Source organism: Haplochromis burtoni, unplaced genomic scaffold (genome assembly GCF_018398535.1).
Source record: "Haplochromis burtoni strain Fernald_Lab_line unplaced genomic scaffold, NCSU_Asbu1 Contig_130, whole genome shotgun sequence".
NCBI classification, from domain to species: Eukaryota; Metazoa; Chordata; class Actinopteri; order Cichliformes; family Cichlidae; genus Haplochromis; species Haplochromis burtoni.
The window spans coordinates 208,917-224,959 of NW_024582491.1; the positions used below are offsets into that span (position 1 = coordinate 208,917).

The 16,043-nt window shown below is 40.6% G+C and overlaps 1 protein-coding gene across 1 annotated transcript; it reads left to right on the top strand.

Annotated features, from left to right (window-relative positions):
• Positions 1 to 512: 512 nt before the first annotated feature.
• LOC102297717 (potassium voltage-gated channel subfamily S member 2) lies at positions 513 to 9,554 on the top strand. The gene is made up of 2 exons (XM_005930161.2): positions 513 to 1,034; positions 1,312 to 9,554. The coding sequence occupies exon 2, from the start codon at positions 1,314 to 1,316 to the stop codon at positions 2,751 to 2,753; it is 1,440 nt and encodes a 479-aa protein (XP_005930223.1). The 5' UTR covers positions 513 to 1,034; positions 1,312 to 1,313; the 3' UTR covers positions 2,754 to 9,554.
• The last annotated feature ends 6,489 nt before the right edge of the window (positions 9,555 to 16,043 follow it).

A 16,043-nucleotide genomic window follows, 5' to 3' on the forward strand; every position in this document is an offset into this window, starting at 1 on the left:
TGTGTGTGTGTGTGTATTTATATCTGTGTGGGGATCAAAAATTGGAAGTTTACTATACTTGTGGGGACCAACAGCCATTATGGGGGTCAAAATCCAATCCCCACAAGTTTGAAGGGATTTTTAAGACTCAAAATATGGTTTTAGTGACAAGGTTACGGTTAGGGTTAGGGGAAGGCTTAGGGTTAGACATCCATTTTTCATGGTTAGAGTTAGAGTAAGGGGCTAGGGAAAGCATTATGTCAATTAAATGTCCCCACAAGATATGAATACCATGTGTGTGTGTGTGTGTGTGTGTGTGTGTGTGTGTGTGTGTGTGTGTGTGTGTGTGTGTGTGTGTGTGTGTCTATTTTTATTACGGTAACAACATCAAACCTATATGCTACCACATTTGCTGGCTCCAAAAAGCCACTCTCCAGTTATTGTGATGTTGTGTCTGCCTGTGTGTGCGCCTTCGTTGGTTGGCTACTCCCTCTCTACCCGAATCTGCACCTCGCCCTTCAGCACAGTGATGCTGAGATCACTTCGGGAGGGCGGTGCAGAGGGAGAGCTACGTGTTGCTGCTCAGCAACAGATAGAAAGGAGAGAGAGAGAGAGAGAGAGAGAGAGAGAGAGAGAGAGAGAGAGAGGAATTCCCTCGCAGAAATAAAAGCGTCTGCCAGGGCGTGTATCAGTTCCTATGGTTCCCAGAATTTCCTGTGATAAGTGTAGCCGATACCTGTAGCAGGAGGAGGGGGAAAGCCCAATGGATGAAGGATGTAAGGGCTGCCATCTACAACAAGCCTTCGGGTATATTTGAAGATCTTTGCCTGGAGGCGAAATTATATTTGATATCGCGCCGACTGCGCTTGAAATAGGCGTCCACCTCTACCAAATAAACCTGGCACAGAGCCGCTTCTCTGGAATCCAGTGAACAAAGGTCTCGGCGTTTGTTGCAGGCGCGCAGGTTACCCACAAACTAAAACGTGCCATCACTGGAGCTGAAATGCTGTTGAGTCTTCTTTCCGGAGGATTCGGTGAACTGGACGCGCTTTAAAGTAAGTTCTTACAGTTGTCTTTGTTTCGGCGCGGCTAAAGCCGAAATCCTTCCTGTTTTCTTCTCGTTTATTTCATAGAACCCACGTGGCTCTAACAAAGGCTCATCACTTTGGTCTTTCACATTTAAAAACAAGGTTTATTAGCGTGTGAATTGATAAAACTGCAGTTCGAAAAACAAAAACTTCCTCTTGTGTTTTCCGCTTTGTGTCTGCCTTCTGTCGCCCATTCTTTCTGTCTCTCTGTGTTTCGTGTGTCTCTGTGTATTCCTCTCTCCAGATATGACAGGTCAGGTCCTGGGGGAACCGTGCGGCGGGGCTCACACGGATGAAAACGCCGCCATCCGCATCAACGTGGGCGGCTTCAAGAAACGTCTCCAGTCGGACACTCTCTCCCGGTTTCCCGAGACGAGGCTCGCGCGTCTGCTCCACTGCCAGTCTAAAGAGTCCATCCTGGAACTGTGCGATGACTACGACGACACGGAGAAAGAGTTTTACTTCGACAGGAACCCGGCGCTCTTTCCCTACGTGTTGAATTTTTACAACACGGGGCGGCTGCACGTCATGGCCGAGTTGTGCATCTTCTCTTTCAGTCAGGAGATCGAGTACTGGGGCATTAACGAGTTCTTCATCGACTCCTGCTGCAGCAGCTCCTACCACTGTAGGAAAATGGACCAGGACCGGGAAGACTGGGATGACCGCAGCGATGAAGGAAGCACCACTTCATCTTTTGACGAGCTGTTGGAGTTTTACAACGACGCCTCCAAGTTTGATAAGCAGCTGTTCGGGAGCGCACGGAGGCGCATCTGGTTGATGCTGGATAACCCCGGCTACTCCGTGGCCAGCCGCATCATCAGCATCCTCTCCATCCTGGTGGTGCTCGGCTCCATAGCCACTATGTGCATGAACAGTATGAGTGAGTTCAGCCTGCTGGACAGCGAAGGCCAGCCAACAGAGGACCCACGTTTCGAATCTGTGGAACATTTTGGCATCGGCTGGTTCACTCTGGAGCTGGTGGCCAGGTTCGTTGTGGCGCCAGATCTGCTGCACTTCTTCGATCATCCGTTAAATGTGATAGACCTGGTGTCCATACTTCCGTTTTACCTGACACTTCTCATAAACCTGGTGGTGGAGAGCAGCCCCGCACTGGCAAATCTAGGACGCGTTGCGCAAGTGCTGCGGCTGATGAGAATTTTCCGCATCTTGAAGCTGGCCCGTCACTCCACGGGGCTCCGCTCCCTGGGAGCCACACTTAGGAACAGCTACAAAGAAGTGGGGCTTTTGCTCCTCTACTTGGCAGTCGGGGTGTCGTTTTTCTCCGTCATGGCCTATACGGTGGAGAAAGAGGATAACGAGGATCTCACCACCATTCCGGCATGCTGGTGGTGGGCCACGGTCAGCATGACTACCGTGGGATACGGTGATGTGGTGCCGGTGTCTATAGCCGGCAAACTAACCGCCTCTGCGTGCATCCTGGCCGGGATCTTAGTAGTTGTGCTTCCGATTACGCTCATTTTCAACAAATTCTCCCTCTTCTACAAGAGACAGAAACAGCTGGAGATCGCAATGAGAAGCTGCGACTTCGACGAGGGGATAAAAGAGGTGCCCTCGGTCAACCTGAGGAATTATTACGCACACAAAGTCAAATCCCTCATGGCGAGCTTGTCAAACATGAGCCGGAGTTCACCCAGTGAACAGAGTTTAAACGAATCAATACACTGAAACAGGACACTCTGTCAGTCAGGTCGGGTGACGCTGTTCAATACATGTGGCCTACCGAGGAGCTCTCCAGAGTGCTGAAATTCTCTGGACTGAGAGCCTGCTTCCTTCCACTGATGTCTGACCGTTTGCCTCTCTGTAGCTCAGTGCAATAATGTGTTCATTTCTGTGTCTATCACAATGAAAAAATAAGCAAATGTACAGCCTGAACATCACGTCTGTGCACTAATACGGCCGCTCAACAAACAGGCTAAAAATCTGACCCCATCTGATGAAAAAGACAAAGAATGCTGTAGTTGTTTACAGTGTCACACTGTAGTCCACTTTCCAGCTATACATGTTGTATAAGTATGTCTGAAGTAACTGTATCTCTTTCAAAAGAGTCTCGATGTATAATTGTGGTGTTGCAACAGTACTTCAGATGTGTGGTTAAAGCAAAGTGTATTAAATATACAATCAAGCAAACAGAAAAATACATGACATACTTCCTTGTTTTTTTAATACGAGAGTTAGGGTCTAACTCTGATCCTGATTGAGGGAACACATGTAAGCCCGAGGGTTGGAAGGGGGATTTATAGCAGCAAAGTGACTGACACAATATCTGAAACAGTTTGACAGGCATGGCAACAGCCATTCAGAGCTGACATGTTGAATAAATCTATTCGCTAAGGATTTGATTTTTTTTTTAATGGCATCACCATTTCAGTTCCCAAGAGACAATTTTAAAATATTAATCAGTACATGTTCTAAAAAGACTATAAAACTATGGTCATAAAATAGAAGTTAGTCCACAGTAAGGGAGAACTGAAGAGAAAGTTCAGTAGTTAGTTTATGGTTATCACTGCTCTCCAGAGAATACACCATAGAGATAAAGTTCTAGTTTTACTTATCTCAGTGCTACGTTTCAATTAATTTTTTCACAGAAAGCAATTTGTCTCCAGCCCGTAAACTCAGAAGATGAATGGCTGTGACAAACCTGCATATTTCTTTCTTTTTTTTCTCCCTCTTCTTCTTACTGTGTCCAGATAAAAACAAGTTTTATGATCCCACAGGGGGAGCATGCAGCTGTTTGGACCCCTCTCCCTTTTTCTGGTCAGCATTTGCGATAAGGAGCTATCCCACTGGACGCAATAACAGCAGCAGAAATTCAACAGAGAACACTCACTTAGTGTTATTGATTTCAGTTTAAAGGGTAAAGAGCTATTTGATACAAGTAGGCAGCAGCTCTTTAAAAAAACCAAACAAAAAAAAAAACAGATGAAAAAGTCAGTTTTGCATCATCTCATATTTCAGAACAGTTAACTGCATCGATTTCCATCTTTTTAATTTGAAGGCCATTTTTATTTTGACACCAGTTCTTAAAATGAGAAATGATCATTAATGCTTTGAGCTGAATCCTCTCCACATCATTGTGTAGCTGTGACTGGTAAAATTGTCACTTAATCAGTGTCAGTATTTTGTTTGTTTTTATTCATCGTACAAATAATTCATACATGCATGCACATTTCAGTGACTCGAACAATCAGACTCATTTGCTCCTGTGGCAGAGAGATAATTTGAAATTCATTGTCTCAAGATTAATTTGAGCAGACAGGCAGAAGGATTTTACATATTGCTGCTCATAACTAATTAGTCTGAGCACAGAAAAACCACACATTGCAGCTCAGTCACTATCACCTGGTGTAAAGGATAATCCCAACAATACCAAAATATGTTGTTTTGTTTTTTTAAAGAATTATGTATTATTGTACAAGTTTAAATAATGAAACATGTCTTCAAATATCAAAGAGCTTTCAGGTGTACAAATAAGGTTATGGCACACATTTGGCAGAATAACTGAGCGACACAGAGATCATTTCACTGCATTTCAGCCACGAAGTTGTGCTCACATTTCAAATCCTAATGAGAAACCTGCGTATATCCAGCATCTTCTCCCAGGATTTCTGGGGAGCTCATTTGAAATAATATTTACCCTCAGAGTCCAATTATATCAGTCTGCTTTTGTTTACTCCTAAACCTTTAAAGACTTTTCCCCCTGGGACAAAATCCAAAACGCCACTGCAGCACCCAACCAGCATGGAAAAATCAGTAAATGAGTACACAGTGACAGCGGGTGACATTTTAACATATCAACAAAGGGCCAACCCAAAATAAGAACAACAGTCAATCTTTTCCATCTCAGGGAGAAGAAAGTAATTATAGAATCTGAGAGAAAATTGAAATGTATAAATGTACTCCAGGACTGCGGGCCAAGGAGAAACAGTAATAAAGAGAGTAGATTTGCACAATGTCATCCAAGTGTCAGGGCTTTGTATGTGTGTGTTTGTGTGTGTGTGTGTGTGTGTGTGTAGGTCAGCATGACTCCTGAGAAGGAAGATGGAGATGTCTGGCCCCTCAGCTGCCTCCCCTTGGCTCGCCTGTATCATTACCCTCTGACTGTGGTGATAGATGTAAGAAAGGCCCCCAGCCTGCCTGGCTCACAGTACAGGAAGCAGCTCAGGTCATTAGAGGGCGACCGTGGCAAAATAAAATCTGCTTTCCTCATTTCCAGTAACCAGCAGAGCTTAAACATCCAGTCCAACCATCATCGTGACTGAAACCTGTGACTCAACATTGTGAAAGGAACAGTTGCATTAGAGGGAGATTTATTTTTTTCTTGTAATTTGTCTGACATGTAATCATCAACGCTTTTAGAGGTGTACTTGGTAATAAGGTTTGGTTATTATTTTTATTTCAATGTTAATCATTAAATCAAAAGAGTTCCTTTTGATCAAAGGACTTCTGATTTAAATGAGCTTCCTATAAAGTTAAATGAGCGTGCTCATTTGGTTCCTTTCACACAAGCTGTGAACAAAGACAAGAGAAGATGAGCATAAAAAAGGTTGTGGAAATCTGGGAAGAATATTATGCTTATTAATGCAGCGCCGACAGGGAATCAGAACTAAATGGTGTACGTGCTTCCCAGTGTGCATGTGCAAACGTACTGTACACAAACACACCACACAGCGAGTCTAATGGGGAACTTATCGAAGCTGGCAGCACGAGGCTCATCTCCAGGCTGCTCTGTATTGGTGAAATAAAACTCTGTTACTAAGCAGGCGTTCCGTGTTGTTGCACATTACCATCTGCTACTATCCGTTTGCTTTAAACAGTGTGGGAAGATTGGATCTTTTCTGCGTGCATGTTTCTTTCTCCCTCCGTACTTCCCACCATGTGTGATCTGTGAACATCTCCAAAAATAATCTTTCATTACATGGATCGCGGCATAGCTAATTATCACATACAGATCTCATGATAACATCAAACCCAGGTAATGCTTAAGGATGGCTGATTGCTTTTTTTGTTTGTTTTTTTAATGAAAGGATTAGAAATTGTAATCAAACTGATGTTTCGGGGATGTGGGAAATAATAGGGAGATATTTTTCATGTTTGGACTCTGCATTATGAACTCTCCTGACATTAAATTTTGAGACTACATTTTAGTTTTAATCGTTTCCTTTTTGTCGAGTCCTAAAAAGCCACAAAAAATGCAATTGAAGAACAAAATTTGTAGACTTACTTCTAGAATTTAACTGGTAGTGAATTTATGGACTCTCTATGGACCAGCTGCAATTTAAACCAAGTACCAACACAAATACACCAAGTTTACACCAAATTATCACAAATATGTTAAAGCTTAGGTTTTTTGCAGTTTAAAAAACCTCCACTAAGTCAGCGCTACAGACGGCTGTCCCTCCCCGAGCCTGCTTCTGCTGGAGGTTTTTGCTGTTAAAACGGAGTTTTTCTTTCCCTCTGTCACCAAGTGCTTGCTCATAGAGGGTCGTCTGATAGTTGGGGTTTTCACTGTATTATTGTAGCGTCTTTACCTTACATTGTGCATTGAACCGACTGTTGTCATCTTAATTCCTTTAAGCTTCCTTGTTGCTTTTTCCACATGGAGTAATTAACACACACAAAATATGTCAGTCAGATTATTTCAGTTTATTCTAGACTGTTGCAACCTTGGATTATATTCATTCTCCTGAAGCCTAAATGAACATTTCTGAAAAATATATAACATCATAACGATTTGTGACCTTACACAAAATGTTGTGCTACTTTAACTGGTGCTGGTCCTCCACCGGAAAACTCTCAATCACTAAAATAACCACTTCTGAAAGACAACCCATCAATGTGCCTTCTTTTTAACAGAGTCTTCAGTCTGCTACTGTTAAGTGACTCATCCACAGAGACAGATGTTTCTGGATTTAAATCACAATGGTGTTCCCACTGAATTTTAATGAATAGCACAAAATGGGCCAATCGAACACCCGGGGAGTGTTACCTTTTACCAAAGACTGTTATGAAAATCAATTCCCACATTTTTATTGGAGCCTCATGTCTTGTCTTGTTTAAAGAGCTTGAAAGGACTGTTAATGCAGTTTTGTTCTCCGCAGCCAAGAAGGGTAATGGTGTACCTTGGCAGTTTTGCCAGGGTGGCACAGAGGCAGCACTGAGAGGAAAACACTTTAATTAGAACATGCTGTTTATTTCAGGACTTTTCAAGAGCAAATCTGACATTTGAGAGATTTCACAGAGCCAAACGGAAAAATATGGCTTCTAGCGGTGCTGTAGTTTTTGTTTATTATTATATCCATTCCTGGATATTTCCAGAAACTTTTCATTTATATGACCATCTGCGCACATCCCTACTTTTCCAGCCAGGCCATGGATTCTTCTACTAGAGCTACAGCACACTGAACATCATTTTTCATATGCTGCAGATTCCCTGGAAGGCAGCTCTGTGTAATTACCCCAAAGGCCTTTGAGAACCACAGTAATAGACTGCACACATCTATGATATCATGCATGAAATCATCCAGGTCTAAAAAGAGGTCTTGGAAAAACGGACACACATATATGCATGTACACACAGGCACACAGACAATGCCTTAATTTCTGTTGACTCATAATTCACACATGTCACTACACTTCTCTCTGCCTGTAGTGCGACACTGCATTTCAGTAGCAGTGTGGCTAAATCAGTGGCCCTGGTAGTGAGAAACCCAGTAAAGCGATGGCTAACACAAAAAAGCTCAGCGTGAGATGGCATCTCTGTATGCAGGCACCGTCTCCCAATGGCTATTGATGAGGGAAGACAATGAATATTCTCATTAACACATAGAAACGGAAAGTCTCCTAACATGCAGAAATGCAAGAACATTAATGTCAATACACATACACAGCTCAAGGTAAATTAAACTACAGCTGTTCCTCAGGCACAGCAACTCCCGTAGGTGACAGAGTTAGATTGAACCCATTATTACAGCTGGATCTGGGAGACAAGGAGTCCAGTCAAAAAGACAGACTCAATCGGACTTTTTCAAAGTTCAAAGTCAGAGGAGATACATATAGATTACTTTTCTGTCTGTGTCTCTTTATGTGCTTGTGTGGCCACGTATTTTTTCAAGTATGTGCAGAGTTAGTGTGTGTTTGTGTGCGTGCATGCCTGTGCCACTTCTTCCTTCCATAATCAATTTCCTCAGGGACGTGCCAAGGACATGGGTGTAGACAGTTTGATTTGTAAAGCTTGAACAGGAGGGTGTCTGAGAGCCTGGGTGCCAGTCCACCTGAGCCCAACAGGATGACGTCAGTAACACCTTGAGAAAACCTTGACATCTCATGTGTGCACTTTTAGAAAAAACAAAAACAAAACAATTATGTGGAAAATGTTGCATCAATAACATAGAAAATGTGAATGAATGTGCATGACTACTGAGATTTCGTCAACCACAGGCTTTTGACAGCGTGGTGAAAACTATCTGTAAGATGCATAGAGGCACTAAAGCTATTCTTCACTTTAAATAAAGACAAAGAAATGGTGGAATGACTTACGTCAGTCAGGGCCACAGGCACAAGGAAATATGTGTTTTGACTCAACGAGAAGAGACGAAGAAAAAAAGACATGAATACAGATCACGGACAAAAAGAAAATTTCAGCTGTTGGTGGAATGTGTCATCAGAGCAGTTGTCAAGAGACAACACACACAACATGCGAGGAGTGCGACATGAAAACTGATTTCCTGAAAATAACAGGGGCTGTGATAGCATATTGTGAGACATGATGTGAATATAATAGCATAATGAGTCTATTTCTGTTCACAAGTATGGCAGCCCTTTTCTCTTTTTAAATCCGCTTTTGCTCCATCTATCTTACTGGATCATCAACTTGCTAAATACTAAGGGCTACATTCATCCCACCATCATGTTAGGGAATGGTGATAATTGCCAGATTTGTTATAAATGCAGTGATGTAACTTGTTTGGTGTGCTTAATTGCCTTTGAAATCCACCTGTGTTAGAATTATACTGTGCTGCAGCTGCTCTGTGGGGACCGCGCTGGCTAAATGAGACTGATTATAGAAACAAACTGAGCTTTGGCCTGCCTCTCTGCGTTTGGTGGAGTGGCTGTATACTTTTCATTTTAACTAATCTCAGGTTAGCTACTAGTGTAGGTGGTTTGTGTGCCAAGGTAAATGTAGAGGTGCCCTATGATTCTTTATGTCCAATAAATGTCAGTCACAGCTGGCAATTGTTGGTCAAAAGGTTTCTGTGTTGTTGTTGTTTTTTAAAAAGACAGCTTGTTGCCATTTTAAACCTTCATTTATCAAATAAACACTGTCCTCTTTATCCCAAGGCAATGAATGTGTTTAATTTAAGTTAATATGAACATTAGCGGATGCTAGCAGTTATTTGCTGTCCCAAAACTGAATGTCACTGACTTCAAATAGACAGCTGAAAACAACCAAGTTATTTCCCAGTAAATTAGATGTAATGGAAAATGATAGTATTGGAATGACAGTGATATATCTGGAAATTAGAGTGTAATATGCAAGTATAGTCACTCTTACAAACAAGTTGTTATAATTTATTATTGCTGAATAATATAAATCATTATTTTTATAATTGGTGATTAAATTATTCTGCATATGGATTTAAATGATGTTTTTAGCTCTGAGTGGTAGTGCGACAAACATTTATATTGTAGATTACAACGGCAAATATGTCAACGTTTTTTTACACAACCATCTATCTATCTATCTATCTATCTATCTATCTATCTATCTATCTATCTATCTATCTAGTGACAAGTGGAGGACATACAGACTCAACAAACAAGGGATATAATGAGTGTGAGAAGGTAAGCTGACACCAATTAAATTGAAAAACCATTCTTAACTCAAGTAATAGGACATTTGTTACAGTGGATGTGGGTGATTCAGCAACCCATGATGAAAGAGGGACCAGCTGGGAGATGCTGCTTCGTGTTCGTTGCAATCCCACTGGAGGCAACAGGGGTGTGAATATGAGAAAACAGCTGAAGAATACAGATGGATAGCCCATCCCATTATGGATCATTTTAGCTTCCTATGAGCCAAATACTGTAACTGCTAATGTGAGTGTGGAATAGTATATGCATATATATTTTTTTTATTGTGCTTTTAGAATTTTTTTATGGAGGTTGTAACAGTATAAAAGTTGTTAAAGTGGTTTTACGAGTTGCTTCATAAACATTATCTTGACTTAAAATCAACATAAACCATATGCTACAAATCATAATGAACTGATGTGTCATAGAGAGTGTGCAGCCAAATAAAAGGGGCAAAAGTCCCTTTATCTAACTGCAAAATAATGTCCTTGGCACTGCAGACACAGTCACACAGTCAAGTTCAAAATCCAAACTTCCAAGCTCTGTCACATCAAATAGGCTCACTGGTGGGGAAGAAAAGGGAGCAATGGAGAGAAAGAGACAGAGAGATTTGCTCACCCAGGCCCTTCTAATCTATTAGTCTGGGCTGCATGTCAACTCCATTTGAGCAAACACACCTAAGTAAGCTCGATCCCACAGAGACCGCCGCTGTTCAGCTGGTGTGTCCACTGCAACATTTCTAAATATGCTGGTTCTGGTTCTGGATTAGCTTTCCTCCATAACACTGTTGTATTCTGTATTCCAGTCACATCTCTGTGTGCAGCGACGCACTGAGTACCCATAGCCCAGCCTGTGTCGAGGCTTAAGGAGAGTGCAGTGGAGTGAAGACACAACAACAGGACCTCTGCAGTCCTTTAAGCAACCCACCTTCTGGGAGACTGTCGTGATGCTCTCACCAGCGCTCTTGGGACCACAGGTGGGAGCAATGCTGTCTGTTTGAAACAGATGGTGGCGATTGCTTTCTGCTGAAATGTCACACCAATATTCCTTGCGTAAAAGATTGGATTACTCTGTATCTCAGAGCCACTGGGGACTGATGCATCATTTGGAGGAGCTCATTATTCTTTCATGGACACTTTTTAGTACTTAAAATGCACGCATGCACACACACGCACACACACACACACACACACACACACACACACAACGCATGCACACACACACACACACACACACACACACACACACACACACACACACACACACACACACACACACACACAAACACACACATACGCACACACACGCATACACCTTTTCCCAGTCAGACCCAGGAGAGGACTCTCATGCATTCACTCATAAGGTCACCATTAATTTAGCTTCTCAGACTTGTGGAGATGGTGATGGATGGCTGATATTTCCTCAGAAAGCACACTTTGTTGTGGATGCCAGGAAAAGGCTTTACTCCATCAGTCAGCTAGGAATCAGATTTTCTTTTATCCAGGGGCATGAATCTATTTGCTTCTGTCTGGTGGTGCCACTGGGCTCAAAACACAACAAAGAGAATGACATCTGAGTGGGTGTGGAGTTAATGACATTCTGTCACAGCTGATATGGTGTAGACTCCGCTAAGGACTCATCCCCTCCTTCAGACGTGATGGGAGGAAGCAAAGACAGAAAGGATCTAAAGTATATTCCCCCATCACTGCAATTGTGCTTTCTTCTTTTCAAAAACGCTGTTCTCACTCATTGTCACACACTTAGCCATAAAATCACTTGTACTGCTCTTAATTCCTCTTCTTTTTCATATTTTTCAGAACGTTTTGTTATTTTCCTTCCCATTTCACTATTTTTTTTTAACACTTAAGTTATAGGTTTCAAATCTTTAGTAGGTGTGTACTCATTTCAGGAAACCTCAGCCAATGCTTTCAAAAACCTTTTAAAAAGAGAACACATCATCTTGAACAGCTGCATCTTGAACTGTAAAGGTTTCTAGACACACCCTCACCATGAACCTAATGACCCATCCATTCAGTCTAATGTCATTTTTCTCTGTCATCTTTTCCTTGTCACACTGAAAAAGGAAAAACTTCAGGCAGGCAGGGAGTTCCTGTGGAGAAATATAGCAGTCTTTTAACAACAACTCACTATTTCTGCTCTAAGTCAAGTTGATGTGCGTCTTCTGATAAAAGTAAGGTATGGCAGTTGGTAGTGGCAGGTTGTAACCACTATATGTGTGGATGGGGGGGTACAGACATAGAAGTAGAAGTACAAATAAGAGTGTTTAAAAATACTCCAGTAAACGCTGAAGTACTGATTCATGAAATGTACTCAAAGTAAGAAACTAAAAAGTAGCTCTTCGGAGGACGTGTTTCTATTCAATTCAATTCATTTCAGTTCAATTACTTATATAGCACCAAATCACAACAACAGTTGCCTCAAGGTGCCAGCTATTTTTGTTAAATTAATGTAATAATAAATAATATAATACATGGGAATACAAATTTTATTTTAGCCTAAATTTTAATTCTAAGTAGTGAAAAAAAAAATCTCTATTTTCTGTTTCCTGCATTGTCGCGGGTGACTTTGACTCTAAACAGGAAAATGAGTAGCCTAAAAAAATACCTCAAATCGGTTGAAATGGCTCATCGTGGGGAAAAGAATCACAACTCACAATAATTTTGATTGAGTGGTCCAACTGTAACTTATGGACACCTGCGGTTGTTGCGGTGTTGTGCCAAAAAAATAAATAAAACAAAATAAAAGCAGCCCACTATAACCCTTGACTATTGTACAAGGTTTTGCCTCTTTCATCTCTTTTTTTGTGACATCCTCTGGTGATTAATACACAAACAGGATTGCATTGCACGCGTTACTGCTAAGGTTCAAATCGGTTTGATGTTTGAAGGCTCGCAGTGGTGTGAAGTAATAACTCGCCTCAAATATGTCAAGTCAAAAGTAACTTGTTTTGAAAGTGTAACTCCAGGACAAACAATCTGGCCACCTGTCATCTGTGACGAGTGTAGGCTGTCAGTCAGCAGTTTACCTCAGCTATACATATATATCAGCAATACAGTATGTGACCATATTTTCAGCTGAAAGTATCAATACAAGGTGATTTAAGTCAGTGAAGGTCACTTCTGTTTAATGCCATCGATACGGAGACGGGTTGTTTAGGATGTCCTAAACTTCGATGTCAGTAAGCACTGCTGCTTTAGCCACTGTTAGCTACTGTTAGCCACTGTTAGCTACTGTTAGCCACTGTTAGCTACTGTTAGCTACTGTTAGCCAGCATTAATAAAACTTTGTTTGCACAAACAAACAAACTCTCATAGAATCACACTATTTATTAAAGGGAAAGTGTGATTTTTAGGAGACTTGAGCCTAACAAAGCTTATAATCAGATGGTATTTTTGTTTAGCTGACTCCAAGAAAGCTGGTTCTTTTCATCTGGACTTTGCATTTTCCAGCTGAAAATGGGATTTCTGGAATTTCCTTACCTGGACGATTGAGATGGACATGGGAGTGTTGCATATCTAAGCTGCTGCCAATAAAAAATTGCGACAATATCGGGGTTAAAATAACTTATTTATGCTTTTATATTATATTTATTTATGTTTTTGTGTGCTACAAGCATACTACAAATTTTCAATATTTAGCCACATACATAAAACCCAATTAGGCACAACAGTGCCGTCCATCTCACCCATTGTATTCAAGATAGCATTGCAACAGTCTTCCACAAACCAGCGCCCTCGTCTGTGTATTTTTAATGAATAAATTGTAAGTTCATGAGAATGCATCAATTTGTCTGAAGAAGTAATTACACTCTAATCAATGTTTATGAGTAAAAAAATGTTTTTTTTTTTCAATTTATTAAACTTTTAACTAGGCCATAACACAGTATCATGCAAATTCTGTAATAACCAGATGAAAACATGAGTGAAGTTGCTAAAGTAAATAAATGCATATCCCATGCCATAATACTTAATACTTACATAAAACTAAAACAATGTAAAAGCAGACTAAAAGTATATAGCCATTAAATGCTCAACCACAGGCCTTTGTTTTTATGTCATCTGACTTTCTTCACTCTTTTCTATTCATTTACAAGGCAATATTGTTACTACTTAATTTATCAAGTTTTTATTCCAAGACTTCCCTTTCATTTCTACTGTCCAATAACAATCCTAGTAATAATTAAAATGCTTATAAAATATGAAGTCTTTTACAGTGTAGTCCATTTTGCTTCAGAAAATTGTTTTCGAGTATGCAGCTGCAACCAAGCTTTAAAATCTTTTGGAGCTGATAATATTGTCTTTGAATGACAAGTTTTTCACAACAATGAGCTCAACTAGCAAAGCTAATTTAGCTCAGTGTAATTAAAATGTAAGAGTTGCAATTAGTAACAACAAATATGTTCTCATAAATAGAGCCGCAATTAAGCTGTAGAAGTTCTGGATGTTGTGCACAGCATTCCCAAACACCGTCGTATCACTGTCAAATTAAATGTGACACCTTTGTAGAATAATTACACAAAGCAATGAGAGGATGACACTCATGTCCGTGGTACTGCTTTCAGTGGCATTTGCAGAAGACGCTGCTTCAGGGTTTATAGCAGCATGCTAATTGCTCTGGAGATTATCCTGACAGCTTTTCTCTTCAGCCACTACCTAAGCTTGCAGTTTAAATTTTTTACATGTAATTGTAGGGTTGAAGGCATACATTCGAAGGCACACAATTTTGAGCTATAAAAGCCGTTGAGGTCAATTCCTTGCTACTTTATAATACTGTGCTATTAGCTTAATGTTTCATTGCCTGATCACAATAACATGAGATGTTTTCTGCATATTTTGAAGATTTCTTAAGTACAACACTGGGAAGAATTGACACAAAGTAGCATTGGCTTTATCAGTTCATAAGGGTTGCAGTGATTCTCATTGTGAGGTTGTTTGAAGATAATCTGGAAGTGTGTGACTGATTTGTGATAACCAGACACAAAGCCAACCTTAATGGTCAAAGAGTTGCTTTTAGAAAAAATCAAACAGCGTTAGAAATATGCTCAGCTGTGAGGTTACTCACAAGGTGTAATTCAGGGCGCTGCTACAAAATAGCACTAGTCAACTCATTCTGGATGAATAAATAGATGAATACGGCACACAACCTGTACACTCTTCCAAGACAGTGCAGTCATTACGAGTTGAAGTTACTGTAGTCACAGTGTCAGTGCTAATTTTCAGCTCAAGGCTGCTGGGAATAATTAGAATCCTATCATGCAAGACAGACACAACACGCTATAATCAATACAGACAATTACAAACTACACTATTCACTTTGCATGGAGGAATGGAAAGAGTAGAGAACAGATCCAAGTCAACTGGGCAAAAAGGTCAGAGGATTAAAGCATGCGGTGTATCAGAGGGTAAAATTCTATAATGAGTTTTAAAAAAGTCAATGTCTTGAGTTGGTGAAAAGTCATACATTTACAAATTTGATCAGGGTCTCCGAGGGGTGTAGGTGTCGTACTCGTTGTACTGCAGAAGGTGAAGTCCACTGAATGGGGTCAACCATTCCATCACTTAATTTTTTATGAATCATAAAATCCACATTTTATGATCAGTGACACACTTTTTGTAAGCGAATTGGTCTGGTGACTTTTTGAATTGCATGTCAAATCTAGAGTGTCAGATCATTTTTTTAATGTTACAGATAATTCACAGACAGTTATGTAGAGACAATTTGAGATGTTTGTTTTGGAAAACCTGGTTTAAAAGGAGAGACAGCCTGAATCCCACCTACATGAGCTCTGACAACACGGAGGCAGACTTGCATTCTCTAAAGCTGCTTCCTTACACACTGTGTCTGCTCCCCATTCACCTAAGCTAGAGAGGTCATTCATATGAACATAATGAAAATGAATACCACTACTTAAAGTGAAGCTGTTAAATGGGACAATTAAATGAGAATAATTCATATTGGCTAACCTGTCAGTGTTAATGAAGAAATTGTAAATATACTGGGTGAACTTAAAGTGTTGCAGATCCTGACAGCATTTTATTACATAACAGTTAATGCCCACCTGAAAATGCACCAACCACATTTAAA